Below are 17,186 nucleotides of genomic sequence, written 5' to 3'. Positions count from 1 at the left end.
AGAAATATGTGAAACTTACTCAAAATAAAAAACTGAAACAGTTTTTCTTCTTTTTTTTTTTTTAACCAATTTAAGTATTAAGTGATTTGTATAGATATTGTGTTAAGCACAAAATAACACAGGTTATCACAAGATATTTAGAAAATCTTAGGTAAGGTGATTTTAAACCAAATTTTATTCATCATTTTAGATTTTGTCTTTAAAATAATATGCACAAGAACTAATTTCTTTAGTAATACTAATATAATAGTGCATCTTTGACTGCAGTCTCAGTGGTAGAAGTACATTCCAGGTTATCCATTTTCTTTAATAATTGATTTCATTCTAATTTGCTGAATATTGATAACATTTAGAATATCATTAATTTTGCTTTTTAGATAATCATCTAAATGTATGTGCTGTTACAGCTAAAAATTAATTTTGCAATATGCCTGCTTAAGATGAACATGAGTCAGCACCTCCTAACACACCTTACTAGATTGCTTTGCTTCTAAAGTGTTTCAGATTCTTCGATTATAGAGTAATAGCCGTATTTGGCAGTGTTCTGTTATGTATCATGTTCGCATAGATTTGATTATCTTGTTTRCTTAAGAGGTCAGCAAAACGTACCAAAATATTGCTCTGTATATTACTAAAGGCCATTACTATCAGTCATACTGTAAAATGATTACATTACGTGAAGAACTGCACGCAGAATATAGGTGATCTGGCCACACTTCCAAATAGTGCACGACCTGAACAAGGGAGACTTGGTGTTGCCTTCTTGACTTACTCTATAATGTGTCCTTTACTGYGTTCGCTTTTGATTGACTAAATCAAATGTTGGATGCAACGGCCTTTTCAATTTGTTCTGTTTTTCTCTCTCTTTGCCTGAGTGTGTGTTTCTCCAGCCAGAGCCAGGAAAGGGTAGGCTGTAAGCTTATCTGTGCGGCACTTGAGGATGTCGCCCATTGCTTTGGAAGCCTTTAGCACGGAGGCCAAAGTCTGAAACTTGCTATATATTAATGAAAATAATTATTGATCAAGACTCTTGACTAATTTTGCCTGGACAGTTTTATTAGGTGTGTTTGGTTTGAGGGTTTTTTTTGGTAAACTTCTAAAAGGTATTCACGTAACTATATTAAGTTTCTTGCTAGTGATCCAGAGCTAGGTGTATTTTTACATTTATCTGTGCTGTATACGCATGTTTGAAATTCCTTAACTTACAGTGTACATAGAGTCTAATTTTGGCTACATTTATAGTCACTTAATTTTAACACAAACTTGTTAACACAAACACTTTATCTTTAAAAGCCACCTCCCAAATGCCTTCTGTGCGCATAGCTCAGACCATGTCACTCCTGTCCCCTAAGCTTTTTCTTCTTTTTCAGTTCCCTGTGTTTCAGTTCACAAATTCTTGAGTGAACTCAAGAGTTGTTGAATTCACTCTCTGGACACCACTCTTTATTTTTTTTATTTAAATATCTCTAACTTTTCTTGAGGCAAACTGTTACTTCTAAGAGTCCYGTTAAATTCCTTCTCCACTCTTTGCAGTGTTTTCCGGGAATCCTGTTGTGCAAAGGATACCTCCTGGTATAGGTATATCAGGCTTCATTCGCTCTTTATTCTGTACCATCTTAAAATTGCACCTGTTTTTAATCCTCACAAGTAGATAAGCTAGTCTGAGTCGGGCAACTGCAGGCTTTGCTTTGACTATTTGGTCGGTTAAACATCCTTTTTGTCTGCTTTAATGAATAATGAATGTCTTTGCCGTGATGTACTTGAGCTCTCTTTTCATGTGCAAAATACAAGAAAATAGGTATTAGTATAGTAAGCCTTCGGTTAACTTAGGGAAAGGTGGCCCTAAGATTATAGGAGTGGAGAAACATCTGAAAACTATTTCCCTATCTCTTTTTGCATCAAGCACTGCTCAGTGAGACTGAAAGATCTGCCCCACAGCATCTCCATTCAAAATGATTGATAGTTGCGGTGGTGGTGTGCTTGGTGAGGAGCTTAGAGTCAGACGGCGTTTTTACTAACATGTCATGGGTTGCTGTCTTAACGATAAATAGCAGTGTTTTAAATGCTGCATGTTTTTATTTATTAGTAGGGAGTTACGGTTTGTTTTCATGCTCARTTGAAGAACTGAGATTTTTGGAACTACAGCAGTGAGAAAAAGTTGTGCGAGCAAAGCAATACGAAAGCCACAAATATTACAAAAATAACAGTAAGTGAAGGAAATTTATATTAGGACTGTACATCTTAAATTTAGGTGCCCGATGATATAGAGACAATTAAAGAATGTAATGCTTAGGCTAGTGATTTATGAGACAATCAGATTGGAAGGAGCGAATGTATGGAAATAGTTCAGCACATCAGCCTAAAAATAAGACAATACAGTAGTAAAAGACAGTGAAATGCACCTCAGCATTTTGTGCAAATTAGCTATAATAGCTAGGCCAGCTGCAATAAGAAAAAGATACTTAAGAGCAGTGTAATGAGTTTAATAGATGTATATAGATTTTAAACTTTTCTTGGAGAGATGCATGACAAAATAAGACTGCAGGGCTTTTTTCTTTTTCCCCCAAATCTGTTTTAACCAAAAAACATTTTGCCAAAGCTCTGTTGTTTAATTAGAAATACAAATCCTGTTTTTTGTGGTAGGTGATGGAAAATTACTGTTTTGTATTACAATAATACATTGCAGTTGTTATTATTGAGAGCCTTAAGTTTAGGCTTAAAAGTAAACGTTTGTTAACATGTGAAAATTGAAAAACTAGTGATCTCTTTTTCCTCAAGGTAGTGTGAAGGGCATACTTAGGAATACATTTTATTTAAAATACTTTGCATCTCAACTGCTAAGCACCATTTTTTRTTAGATTTTATGTTTGTTTAGATAGATCTTTAGGAAAGCCTTGAAGTCACCTTTTGTTTAATCTTAAATGTAGCCCCTGATTCATGCTTGCCTGTTTAATAAAAGGTCAGATTTTACTTATGTGGTTAAATAGAACATAAATACAGATGTTTCACATGATGTACCATGTAAATGCAAGCCTTTGTAGTTACAAGTTTTTGTAGCTGGAGAATTGTTTTAAAAGGCATGTAATTTATTAGCTATCAGTATCTGCTTTATTGCCTTGCCGCGCTGCAGTAATAAATAAAAGAAAGTGAGCTGATTTTACAAATGGCACACAAGGTGCACATTTTGTGAAAAAAAAGTCTTTTTTTAAAGAATTGGCATTAAATCCTTTTTTTGTGATGACAAAGAGGCTAAGAGTGCAAACTGTATTTTCTGTTTATCGAAAACAGAGTCTCTTTTTCTCGAGGGCATTTTTCCCTATGATCATCAAGGGATTTCAAAAGCAATAAAGTGTGGAATCATTGTTCGACTTGAACAGTATTAAAACTTAGGTTTTAATTTCAGTGAAGTAATAAGATTTGAACCTGTCTCACATTACAGCACTGTAAGGCATTTAGCAATTGTATTTTAAAGGAGGTTTTTAAAATGCAGCTCACTTGTAAGCTAACTGTCTGTCTAGTAATTAATAGTTTCTCTTCAGCAGAGGCTGTTGTGAATCAGCCTAAGAAATCTCAGTTTTGTTAATAACAAATTATGGTAATTGTAAGGATGTTAATTCCTAATTAGTTTAAACCTACAATCTTTTTTGCCCCTTTCTGAGATTGATTTTCAAATGAAGATAAAAAAGTAGAGATGAAGGGTTTCAGCCTGATTTTCCCCTTAAAATTAAAAAGAAACGATTCGACACTTCCATGCAAATTTCCAGTAACTTTAATCCCCAGTTAAGAGCTTACTTTAGCTTCCTCCTAGGAACTGATGAAGTATCTAATCTGTAAACATACTTTAAATCATTAAAGCTAATTACTTTTACAAAATTCTGCGTGCGAGAGAGTTCTGCCGAGCGCTAATTCTTTTCTGCGCTCGCATGTTGAACTCTAGCATGCCGGTGCTTGGTTTACACCTCTTTGCAAAGATACCTGGAGATTGAAAATGTAAATGTTTCTTCGGGTAGTCCTTCATGTTGGCTGACGAGACAGCCGTGACCGGTGTAAATTGTAGCTGGAAATAATCATGGATGATCCTGGAGGAGGGAAAGTTTATTCAAAGGCACACGGTGGAAGCAGCCACCCGCGTTTAACATTTGAGTGGTGAGCTATGACCTTTCATGATGATTTTGAAGGGTAACTGCCTCCATTAGCCRTAAGGTTTGTTTCTTTATTTTAGTAGATGGCCTCGACTGTAAATATTAGAGGATCTAAAATAAATCAACATATTATCCTAAGGATACAAAACGTAAGAGCTATTTGTGGTTAGGCACCTTTGACAGATAGTTTGGATGAGGCAGATGATTGCCCGCCTCTCGTATCTGGCTTCCATTGCTATGCCTGCAGGCAGTTTAGTGTTATAGTTGTATATTGATGTCAGGGCTACTACTGAGTGGCTAGCAATGACAGATGTCTATAATTACAGGCAATGCTTCCAGTATTTCAGAAGAGCCAGCCTATGTTGAACAATTATCTTATTTCTAGCTTGCCAAAGAGGGTTGTTCAAATTGCTAGTATTAGCGGTGGTGGCTGTAACGCCTCCCCTTATGCCGTGGGATAAATGTGCAAAAAGCGCTCTGACATACAACTCTGGTGCAAAGCCTTTTTTAAAATACATGATGTTGCTAAATTTCATCTGCTTAAGGCTTGAGGCTGAGAGGTGCTGAACACCTGCAGCTGTGCTGAGGTCGGTAGAAAATACAACGGGATAGTTCTAGAAATAGAAATTTGAGAAATATATTGAATAGCTATGGTTTTAATTACTTGTTTTTAAGTGCCAAACTAATGTTGGTGTTAAAGGATATTAAAAGTTTATTGCACATAAGCATGCTGAGTGGGCCACTTATTTAGATACAATTAAGCAAGTGAGTAGAATTAATCTGGACACTTTTAATAGTTGCGCTGGCAGGTAAAAGTGTTGATTACTACTGCTAAAGTACTTAGAGTACTTTCTCTTTCACAGTTCTCTGATTGGCATAAATCCCTTTTTGTGTTGTGATCTGTACAGTGCTGGTTCATTTCAATCAGTAGAGGATTTTGCAGCCACATTTTGGTTCCTTGTTAAATCCTGACTGCATACATAGCTTGAACCTCTGCAGTGCAGTGCTCTGATTATCTGATGGAAAATACAGAGCAGAAATGGGCTTTGAAAACCTAAAAATCTTCCAGATGTTCTTGTAAAAGTAATAGCTGTTAATAGTATTTCTCAGCTTTCACTGTAACGTTTATACTTTAACTCTTGGAGGAAAGCAAAAGTGACAGTAGAATTAAAAATTTCTGAGTGCTTTGCAAAAATAGTAGTCTATGCAAGACATTTAAAGCTAAGCACGTTTGCCAGTTGGCTAACTGAAGACCGAGCAGGTAAACTAACATTTTTCAGAGAACGTTTCTTGGGCTGCGTCAGTAACAACAGCAGTTAGTTTGTAGCAAGTCTCCTGTAGTAAGTTCACCAGAATTGTAAATCATTCTCAAAGATTATCAGAAAGCAGGAGAATCAGGAGAACGGAAGAACTGAAAGAAAGCTGGAGAGAGAGTCACTGAAATAACAAGATCAGTTCCCCCGTAAGGACGGGTTTATTGCTGGCATCGCGCTCGCTGGAGCGAGAGGTGGGGATCACTGCAGCACCCCGGCCTCCTGCGAAATCTCCTCCTCCCTTGGCTAACGGGGAAGGGACCGGGCAAGAGAGGCCTGGCGAAGAGCCTTCGAGGGACCCCGTAATTACTCTGACTAGCTGAGCTTGTGATGACGGAATATTTCGACAGACTAGCGAGGAGATAGCCTCCATAGTAATGCCCGAGAGCCACGCAGCACGCTTACTTTTTTCCCTACAGCCTTACACTTAGTTGCAGTAACAATACCTAACTATTAGCTTTCTGTAATTTTTAAGCATTGTTTTATGGATTTCTTTCCATTGAGGATGATTTCCTGCAATATTTTGATTAAACTAGATTTGTAGCTGAAGCAGGAGGTAGCGTATGGTTTGTATAATGACTATACTTCCRCTAGTTGCTTACAAACGCATGTGGCAACAAATGGGAGAAGAGCCTGCTTTTTTTGTACTGCAAAGCCCAGCTTAATCTTCTCGTCAAGGATCTTGCCTGAAAATTTTTGAGGCAATTCCTTATGGCCTATTTCAGATTTTTTTTTTTTCAGTTTTGGGGAGCTAAATATATAACAACAGATTAGCGTATTCTTTTGGCTTAGACTGTACAGCTTAGACTTAGACAGCTGATGAGGAATGGAGTTTTTCTTTCTTTTTTCTTTTTTTTTTTTTTTTTTTTTTTGAATGACGAAGGTTTCCACTGTTATAAACAGAATAGAAAAATTAAGGCTTTTTGAACCCTTGATTTGGTCCTGAAATAGAAAGGGATTGGTCTGGCACCTTAATCCGCTAATTAGAGGAGTCGGTTCAGATTTTCAGAAGTTGCATATGGGATTTGGAAGCTAAATTTCCATTGCACGTAATGGAACTTTACATGCTGAAATTCAAAATACCTGATTTTGGTTTCAAAATCAATGGAAATTACTAAATACCTCCTGGCACTTGATCCACAGAAGGAAACTCTTGATGAATACGGCGTTTTATTGGGTAATGTACCAAGGCGCTAGTTAGAGAGGTGAGCGGTAGCTGCGGAAACTTGCTGCCGTAGCCCCTGCCGCAGTGAGCGCGGTTCCCAAACCCACTGCGCGGGTATCTGCCAGACCAGGTTCTCCGGGCTCTTTTGCAGCAGCTGCCCCCCTCCCCTCGCCCCCGCTTCCATCAGTTYGGGATAAATACGGTTAATGTCTGGTTTTGCCCTTAGTATTCATGACAAAATACTTCAATGTTGTGTTCTCTGCAGCAAGGCCTGGAGAGCTTCAAGGAAGTTATAATGTCTTAAACATTTACTCCGTGCCTGCGGGTAATAACTTTACTGTAATTTTCTGAAGATTCATTATCGCAACTCTTAATTCATTATAATAGCCCTTATGAAATATATAGAAATCAACATTTTCTTGTGTTTTCTTATTTGCACAGTGTGAGAGATTCATTGCTCTGTTTTAATTTGTTTCATGGGGTGCGTTTGAGTACATTCCATACAGTGCCGTTATTGAATTTCTGTGACTGTCATTATATAGCCATACAACCTTTAGGAACTCATATTCTGAGCTTCCCAGTTCTGTAATCTGCTTCACATTTAAGAATTGACATAATTAGCTTCTTCAGAGTTACAAAGATAATACCAGAAAAAGAAGACCTCAAACAACAGAGCAAAGTTAAACATGTCTAGGGCCACAGAGTACAGGAAGTCAGGGAAATAAAGTTTTAATGTGGTTGTGGTATTATTTCTTTGTTTTCTTAACTTGTTTTTACATATGAGTGATTAGCTTCATAAAGTGTTGCTTCCACAATTTTATTTTCTCTTTCTTCTGAATTGCAGCAGGTGGAGTTAAATAGTTGGGAAGTTTAGTGGTGTGTAATCTGAATGCCTGATAAATCTGTCAGCTCGTAGAAGRTGAGCTGGCGGTTTTGATGGTACAAATGGAGAGGAGAGGGGGAAAGAAAAGATTCGGGGTTCTTTCTTTCCTGTTGCCCTCACACTTGCTTTAATATCTTTGAAATAGTTATTATTGAAGGTGCTTTGCTGGTCTCTTCTTTCTCTAACCCTTGACTATTGCAATGTCACTTGCTTATTGGCTGGAATAATGATATTTGTCAGAGCTTGCTTTAAGTAAGTACCTTGAATATATACTTGGACCGCTGAAGACTATCTACTGTTGTTGACTAATATTACCACTCCTGCAGATTTTCACCATCACTCCTAACTGATAGAGGACTGAGATGCACCAGTGGTGATGTCGTATTTTAACGTTATGAAGCTAACATTTTATGGTGATGTCATACCACGATTGCAAAGTGTTATGTGTTGGTGCGGCGTTGGTATTGGAAGCTGTAAATCCTCCTGTGGTAGGAATTTGGGATTAATTGTGTAAAGGTTTTGTAAAAGTGTTAAGCTGCTTGTTTCCTACAGAAAGTTAATTATTCTACTCCTCACTGGAAAGCTCCAGGGGGAAGTAAAAACAAAGTGTTGCTTATCCTTGCTGCAAGGAGGAAGAGTGAGCTCTGCCATGTAGGTACCCCTGGAAGCTGTGTGTCTGCACGGTCCCATGGGCTCAAGCCACCCCAATGGCCTGTGCTGCTTTAGCAGCAGACTCGGGGGGTGAAGCAAACTTCGGATGAGATCATTCCACAGGCCGTTCCACATCCTTTTATGACCCCTTTCAACGGTATTTTTCTCCACCTTTTGAATGCATAGCAGAGTCTCTGTTATTGAAGTGGTTTTCATTATTATACATCCAAAATGCGTGATCATTAATTTTTTATAGTGCTTAAAAGTCTAAGGGCAATTCTTTGCTATGCATGGGGGGGGGGCGGTTGCTCTTTTATTTTTATATACCGAGTGTGTGTGTTGGTTTTGATAACGATTTTGAAGGAGGTGTTTACAGTATCGCATTTATTCTTGCTTACAGCGTCCCTTTACGAAACGGGCAGTAGTTTTTAATACAAGCACCGGCTTCATGCTGACTTAAAATGACCCTGTCACATGTGAGAACAAATCAGATTGTTGCTGTTAATGAGCTTTTCAATTTACTATTCAGTGGATCAGATAAGTGGATTTAAGAGGTAATGATCCTGCTTAGCACTCAAGCGTGGCTGTCAGATCCTGGTAGTTGTGGGAAATCCCCAGGGACAAAAGCGTTGACACAGTTCTTGACGGGATAATGGGAATCAAAGCTAATGGATGATAAAAGGAGCAGTAAGAGTTACAAGGATAATTGTGGATTAAAGCACTGCTCTTTGTCAACACTGGCTGCTGTTTTAGTATTTTATTTGTTCAACCCTGATGTGGCGAGCGCCTAGTTTGACAACAGAGGCCGGTGCTGGCACGACAGGCGCTCGCTCACACTCGCTCCTGTCCTCCCCATTTTGCTGCTGCAGAAAGGAAATACCTRAAAGTCAACCTGCATTTGTTGGATTTTTTTACGCTACTCACTATCTCACTTTCTGTTTGCCTTATATCAAATACAGAAATTTAAAAATTTGCTAAAATTGCAGCTGGCACGGCATTTCTGCAGTGCTCTATTTAGAAGTAAAATAGAGGATATGTTTTTAATAGTTTAAAGTTACTGTAAATATACGTAATTATTATAAAGGATAACTTCTCATTTACAGTGTGGATATATTTTGCCAAGTTTGGATTATTGTGTTATCATATAGTGCAACATTTTCATGTTTTGGTTATGCTCTCACTATGGATTTTATCACAGTGTGTTACATTCATAGAATTACAAAAGGTGATATTTTAGCTTAAATGTAAAGTAAGTGATCCTTGATTGTGGTGCAAATTCTGGTTATAATATTGATTTATTAATCCCTTTATTAAACTCTGATTTAAAACTAAAGTCAGATACGAAAATGCCATTTTTATTGACTTTGCCATGGGTAGAATACTGCTGGCTTGGCTCTTAGACAAAGCAGTGGCATTGCGTCACTAGCCGAGGGGAGGTTCATGCAGCCAAGTTTAGATGTTGCTGTACAGTACTGACTTTATCTAAAGTTCATGGAAATTTGTGTGGCATATGTAATGTTTGTGAACAAAATTGACAGCTAGATGGCACCAGGCTTTCACCAGCAGGCAACTAAGGTTACATGTGCTGTGATTTTTGCTCTCATTTCAGACCTTGGTGATGCTTGGCTMGATCACATAATATGGAAGAGTTGCATATAACCCATAATATTTGCTTTGGTGTCACTAAAGGTTAAAATGAGTGAAATGAAATGCACTGGCTGGTGGATCTGAGCTAAAGTAACTCTACTGTTTACTTAAGACTGGACTAAAGCGAGTTAACAGAGCATTGCAAAGAAATTTTGCAGAGCATCTCTCTTCTGTTCCTGAAACAAATCGATTTTATCCAGCTACGTGGGTTTATCCACACTAAATGTTTGGCTACTAAAGCTATCAGAAAAATTTTTGAAGACTATCCGGAAAGTTGTAATTATATCTGATGTGTCCTTCCTACTTGTAACTGCATCAAAACAGCATTTTGATCTGATAGGTTGGGTACAGGGAAAACTTGGCTAATTATGCATGCTTTGGGTTTGAAATAAAGGAAGAAAGCTACAACAGCAAATTACGTGGCTGCCAGAGGAAAGCAAAACAGAAAACTGAATACATGAAGAGTACTTAATTTACCAGATTTTATGATTGGCAGTGCAACAACTGGCAAATTAAAGTTAAAGGACAATGTTGAAACTCATTCCACTGAGGACAGAGAGCAAGAAAAGTGTGTTTTCTCTAACCTTTTGCAACTTTTTATTAAAAACCGTAATTTTTTAAATAGAGACTGTTTTGTTCTCTGAACCAGAAAGTGAGTTTAATGTGGACTATTTACAGCTCCTTTATGGAAAGAAATGTATGCAAGGGCGAGTAAAAATCTGTCAGACCCAAATTCACCAAATGCTGTCTTAAAGGATGGAAGTCATAACTCATAAATGCTTTTGCTATGCTGGATGGGCAAGCATTGGTGCCTTGAGTCTTCTGCAAAATCAGAATAGGGAAGGTTTTAGAATAAATGAAAATGTTGGTACTTATAAATGTCTATAATGTGTTACTGTTGAAATGTTTATTTCCAGGTGTATGCCCGAATGTCAGAAGTCTTAGGAATAACAGATGACAACCATGTTCTAGAAACATTTATGACAAAAATGTGAGTTTGTGCTTGGGTTCTATTCTGTATGTATTTTGTTTTGTCTTTAATGCTTACACAAAATCCAAGTTTTATTTTATGTCATTAAGTTTGCCCTTAGCTAGAAAAATGTTTTCTATAAATTTGAAATACTTGAAGTTAGGGGTAACCGTTTCAAAAGTGCCCATGTCTTATTTTCAGAAGTTATTGCAGACTCTTAAATAAATGCTTCCAGCTGGACATGGACTCCACAGTGCCTGGCTCACTTCTGGAAGTGGCTTATGGGAGAACAGAGGTGTGGTTTCACAGGCTGTTTCAGTCCTGGCATAAGCAGTTCCCACCCTTCCCTGACTACTTATTCCTGCACCCTCGGATGCTGGTAGAATTGGCTGTGAAGCTTCTTGGTAGTTCGTGATGGGGAACTGATCCAAGTTAAACTAACTTTTCTTTATTTTAAAAAATATAAATATATAYAAATATAAATGTTGTTTTTTGTTTCAGGAGAGTTTATTTTAATTGTGATCAGTTCTCCTATGTTTTCTCAAATGAGTATCCTAACCCAACCATAGGTGTAGCAGTAGTATGAAAATGAATAAGCGGAGGTTAATGGGAACTGTGTATGTCAACTAAGCTTCCAGGAGAAGTGTCCTTGGAGCTACAAGTTGAACACAACAAGTAGGAATGGAGAATACTTCTTATCTTTGTGGTTTAGACTGGTAGGCTGTAGGACTTTCTCTTCTTTTTGCCCCTCTCCCCCCMAAAAAAAGAAAAAAAAACAGGAAAAATAACAAACCATAGTAGCATAACCTAATTTTCCGATTGATTTTCCAATTAATTTGCTCTTTCAGAAATACGAAGCACAAAGACAGGAAGCTTGTAAGGACTCAGACTGAAGGAGGCAAGGGGCTTTACAGTCATCTGTCTCCTCATCTCTGGCACTTGGCAGAATAAGACCGTAGTATCTGGCATTTCAATACTTGGGTCTCTTTATTTCCTAAGAATAACCGTAGAAAATTATTCCAGAAAATATTGCAGCACCTTCTTGTGGGTGTCTGCAAAACTACCAGGTTTGAGATTTGGTAGTTCCTACTGAGTTGAAAAGGTTTCCTCTGAAAGAGTTTTACTCCTGAAGCAGAACAGGAAGGTGCCTCTGAAAAATTACAAATACCACTGAAAAAAATCTGAATCTTCTGGAGACACTGGGTTCTGCGTGTGTCTAGAGAAAGAGGAGCACAAGCAAGGGCATTATCTCTTTATTCTGCATCCTGTCGTTAAACTTCAGTTCTTCTACATCTGGCTTACAAGACCTTGAAATACTTTCAGTAGACTTTGCCCTAACAGGGAAATATCTTTGCTGGTATTGCCAGGTTAACTGTGACCGGTTCACAMAATATTAAACATAACTTGTCTTTTGCTGCCATGACTACCAACCTTGAGAAGTCATAACAAACAAAACAAGGTCGTTCTCTAATATGACTTAACTTTTCTGGAGAAAACAAGGCATAAATGCTTTGCTTTCTCTAAACCAGAAGCTTAGTGTTATATCTTGCCTTAGGAAAAACAGTCTTACCCATCAGACCATGATATTTATCTGGAGCATGCTCTGTAGGCAGGTGACTGGAGGGAGATGAAAAGAAAAATATTGATGGATACTTGCTGTACAGTTTCTGGAAGCAGTCTGTTAGACAACTAGGCTTCGTTTTGTTGTTCCAACATATGGTGAAACCTAAACAACCAGGGAAAGAACGGGGGGGGGGGAAGGCTATTGTACGGAGAGCAGATGCCTCAGTTTGCTTCCTTTTTTTCCACCTGTTGCTTCCAGCATTGAGAGGAAATTCCTGTTGCCCTTGCTGATTGAGGAAAGAACATTATAACATTTAACAAGTTGTATGATGCTTACTGCATGTGTTTAGTTTGAATATGGCTGTGTTTGCACAAGTACTGTAACTTAAGAACAAAAATTATTTAGCATTTTAATATTACATGAAGTATTTTTTTAAAGAAAGCTAGATAAATAACCAGAAAAGATCTGTGCTAGTTTTTAGATTCCATTTTCTCCATCCACATGGTTTAATATTTTTTTTTAAAAACATACAGCATCTTTGTTTATGAATTGCTCATTGATTAGATGGAAGCTAATGTTTGTGTTACTGACTGGATGTTACAGCTTGAATTGGCAAGCAATATCTTTAAGAGCTGGCTGTGAAACACATTGTCTAAACACTCGTGTTTGTCTCCATTAAAATGAACTAACGTCTCACTGGTGATAACGCGATTGGAAAATTTGGGTGTGAAACCGTAATATACTGATACATGATCCAAGAAATAGGGTCTGATGGCACGATTGAGTCTGGGAGCATTTTGGTTGCTTTATAACTGAGACTGATGTTAGCACATTCATAACAGTAGTGGGCAGAATGCATGACTACTGTGAGCCCAAGTCACCTTTTTCTCCGGTGAATGCAGTCAGTATTTTTAAGCACGTTGTTATCTTAGGAAGTTATGAGTCTACTGTTCTGGCTGACCCTTCAGCTCCATTTTTTTCTATGTTTTAGTAGGTGAAATTTGTCATACTTTAAGATCAGGTTGGAAAAAAGTGCTAGGGAATTTTGAGTGTGCACACCCTTGTTGAAATAGTGATATTTTCATATAGCTATGGCACAGCAGTATTTGTGACACTATAATTTCTGTTTTGGTAATGCATAGCATTATCTAAAATAAATTATATTTGAAATTGCCTSGCTGATGGCAACTAGTCTTTCATAGGAGAAAGTGCTGGGGAAAAAAAATCTTACTATAATCTACCATTTACACTGTTGAATGATCAAAAGATAATATAGGGTAATTTCYTTTTACTTTGCTATTAAGAAGATAATAAAGGATGCATGAAGAAAACGTTTCATACTTGGTTAGAGGAGTAAACACAGAAATTGAATTTGTAGTAGTCAAACAGATTGTAGTCTAGCGGGACATATTAGTGAGTTTTCTGTTCCACCATTAGGGGACTTAACCTTTTTTTCTGTGATTACTTACTTGTTGACACATGAAGTTTCTAATTTCCTGAAGTCTGAGGTGAGTTCAGTAATGTTTAGACAGGTAAATGACATCTTTCTTATCTTTAATTTCAAACATGTTGATTGAACACATTGTTAAGCTATCTTTCCCCAGATCTCCGTGTTTTCAGTATGTATCCTTGTTTTCATGTATGTATCTTTAATCTCTTCTATTGATTTCATCAGTAGCAGCTTTGCAGTAGAGGACTGGTCATCAGCATAAGTCAGTGGGTTTTTTTCATTAATAGAAAACAAGTTGAAATACTTTTATCATGTCTAGTGGTAGCTACAGTAGCCACTGCTCAGCTTATCGATTAAAGCTTTTGCTAAATAGATATTCTTCAAAGTACAGAATTCTGTTCGAAAGTTCGAAAATTGTCAGGGTAATAGGCATCCTTTAGACCTTCTGACTATAGTTTAAAGTATTGCTGTTGCCTCACGTCTTAGACCTTTTATCACTTTTCCATTGGAAGTTAATGAATGTACCCTTTACTGAACTCCTGTTAAATCATTTTTGAAGGTATGGAGTTTTATGTRGTCAGAATACCCATTAATGGCTGTATTTTCATGATAGCTTTGCCAGAGATCTTACAGATTAGCTCTTGCAGTCTCCACCATCTTTGCTTGCTTTGACCATCATCTTAAAAGGTGAATGTGTAGCAGGAGGAATGTTTACTGGAAAACATCTAATCTCACAATTTTATGGTATGTAGTCCATGTATCCATGTTCAGCAAAACTCAGTTTTGTTGCAACAGCAGGGTAGGTTCAAGGAGGGAGAAGTTAGGAGGAGGTATACAGGGCTGAAGATAGGCAAGAGTGAGCAGTGGGATTTTGAAGGAGCTAGGAAAACTGCAGATGAATTAYGAGATTCTGGAGAAGGACTATGATTTAGGATGTCTCCCTGTCTCCTTAGACTTTCTCCTAATTAGCCTGTTGCCCTGGAGTGCTGGTTTTCTCYTGCCTGTAAAGAGTTCTCTATCCTTGTTACCCCTGCTTCTTCCAAAGGCAGCCACTCCACGTACTCCTATCCTCTTGGGCTACCGAGACATAATGGATCAAGGCCAGGACTTGTGGCACGGATTGAGGCACTGCACCCAGAAAGAATAGCAACCCTTTCCTTCCTCTGGACTGAGAGGTCATCCATGTGACCAGAAGTAGGAGGCAGGGAAATGTTTAGACTGGAGTAGTTTTAACTACTTCCTTCTCTCTGTTTCTCGAGCCTCCCCTGCTCAGTTGGTTAGAGCATGGTGCTGCTAATGTCAAGGTCGCGGGTTCAGTTCCCGTATGGGCTATGCTGAGGGTTGGACTAGATGATCTCCAGAGGTCCTTTCCAACCTTATGATTCTGTGATTTGGCTGTGAGTCTTCTGTATTTATTCTGACTACAAGCACCTTTGCTTTGCTTATTCTTTGTGAGCCTCTTCTGATTCCTTTCTGTTATTACCAAATATGTGTAGAAGTAGTATCATTAGGTATGTTTACATAATGTTTGATGAAATATTTAGTATTTTTAGTCTTTATTTAAAAAAAACACTGAAACGTGAATGGATGGTGCATATCTATACATTATTGTTGGATTTGTTTAATATGATAGTTATTTCACTCTGGATGCACATATACATACTTCCATATATATAGAGAGACGAGATTCCATGTCAGAATGTTGAAATACTAGATATGTATGAAGAGTCTGGATCTGTGAATATTTTCCTGAGCACTCATACCAGTGTGACTCCATGAATCATAGCAAACTAAAACTTGGCACTTTTATTCATGAAGGTGTGTGCATTTTTTAACTACTCACCTTTGTCTGSCTTTAATAAAAAGTGTATATCCCATCACTGTCATTGAGCCGCAGAGAGCTTTCATTGTAAATGATGATAATCCACAAGAAATAATTAAAGCGTGACTGTACAGAGCACTCTTGCCAACAAATTGCTATCTTTGTTATTACTGAAACATAAGTACCATGTAAGGAAGATATTTTCAAAGTATTTTTAGGGGATTTACATGCTTGTTTTTCTTACATTTTAATGAGAATTGGGTAACAGACACTTGAGGCAATTTTGAAAGTTCAGTTTAAAATGTATGTTTTTTTTATCTTTTATACTACATGTCTGTAATATCCTTAACTTGAGCCATTCCTAAAATGACATGGTTCAGGCTTTTCAGTCGTTTTTAATTTAATTCATGTCATCCAAAACAGAGGTTCTTAAGTAAGTGCATATTCATCTGTCATATTTTTTCCCATAAGAATAAGTGACCCAACACACAYGTACAGTCTTATAAGTTCATACTTGTTTTTTCATGCAAGTCGTCTAAGTTTATAAAGGTTTTCACTGTCTCTGATYTAATTATTTAACAGAAAGATGCTGAAAGTTGCTGTTTTACAGCAATAGAATGTCATCTCTTCTGATTGAATAGCAACGTATGTTTTGCAATAGCTCCTTTGTTATATTACCAGATCTACCATGCATAAGAGGTATAGTAGTATATGCATGTGCAGTAGCTGCTGGGTTCCTGAGATTCCTCGGATTTATTGGGATAATGTACCTGACCTTCTGTTCAGAGACAGAATTCAAGGCCTGCCAGAAAAGGGGATGGATGAATTCTTTGGGCGTTTACGAATAAATGGCTTATAAGCAATATTTGAGCACTTTGGCACACAGTGGTGAATGGAGAAGGCACCCAATCTTCATGTGGCCAAATGGGTTTTCTCTCTTCCTGTGGTATATACTGGTTCTTCGGTACTCCCTTTTCTGTATTCGCTCTACACTTCCATGTTCCGTCCCTGCTTCTTTTCTTCTCCAGAATTTTCTCTTCTAAACCACACTGGACATCTTTCAGTTTTCTCTTCCAAGCTGCGCGTTCTACTCCTGTAGTATCATTTTCAATCCCCTACTGCCATCAAGTCTGCTGCATCTTGATTACCAGCTAGTGTGCACTGTCCATATGTTTAACAGCAGCRTGGTACAGGCCACATGCCCTGAGAGATTTTTCTCAAAATCACAAACTGAGGACAGGACAGGAAATTAGGGACAGTAAAATCAGTTTAAAAAAAAAAAATGTCATGAAATGAATTTCGGAGGTTGGAAAGGGTATCTTTGCTTGATTCTCTCCCCAGCTGAGAAGCATAGTAATGCCTGGGAATGCGCAAATGAGGAATTTTCTGATTCTTCTGTGGATGATACAGTGGCCCTTTTTCCACAGAATTGTAAAGTGGGGTATATAATCATTATTCTCCTACCCTTTCTGTATTTTAGAATTAAAAAAAAAAAAAAAAAAAAAAAAAAAAACTCAAAGCCTCTTAAAATAGTGCTTTTAAGTCTCTGTATTAAGGAAGGAGATGTTTGGTCTGCTGA

General features: G+C 37.6%; 1 protein-coding gene across 1 annotated transcript in view; it reads left to right on the top strand.

The window, feature by feature from the left end:
* The window catches only part of RANBP17 (RAN binding protein 17), a 161,363-nt gene that overhangs the window by 73,367 nt on the left and 70,810 nt on the right, over positions 1-17,186 (top strand). The window contains exon 15 of the mRNA XM_085299592.1: positions 10,719-10,792. Coding sequence (XP_085155718.1) covers positions 10,719-10,792 — 74 coding nt within the window. The remainder of the gene's footprint in view (positions 1-10,718; positions 10,793-17,186) is intronic.

The sequence above is a fragment of the Rhea americana genome, unplaced genomic scaffold, assembly GCF_003343005.1.
Source record: "Rhea americana isolate MKP2758 unplaced genomic scaffold, rheAme1 scaffold_150, whole genome shotgun sequence".
NCBI classification, from domain to species: Eukaryota; Metazoa; Chordata; class Aves; order Rheiformes; family Rheidae; genus Rhea; species Rhea americana.
The sequence above is the reverse complement of the archived record's forward strand: the minus strand, read 5'-3'. Positions and strand labels throughout refer to the sequence as shown.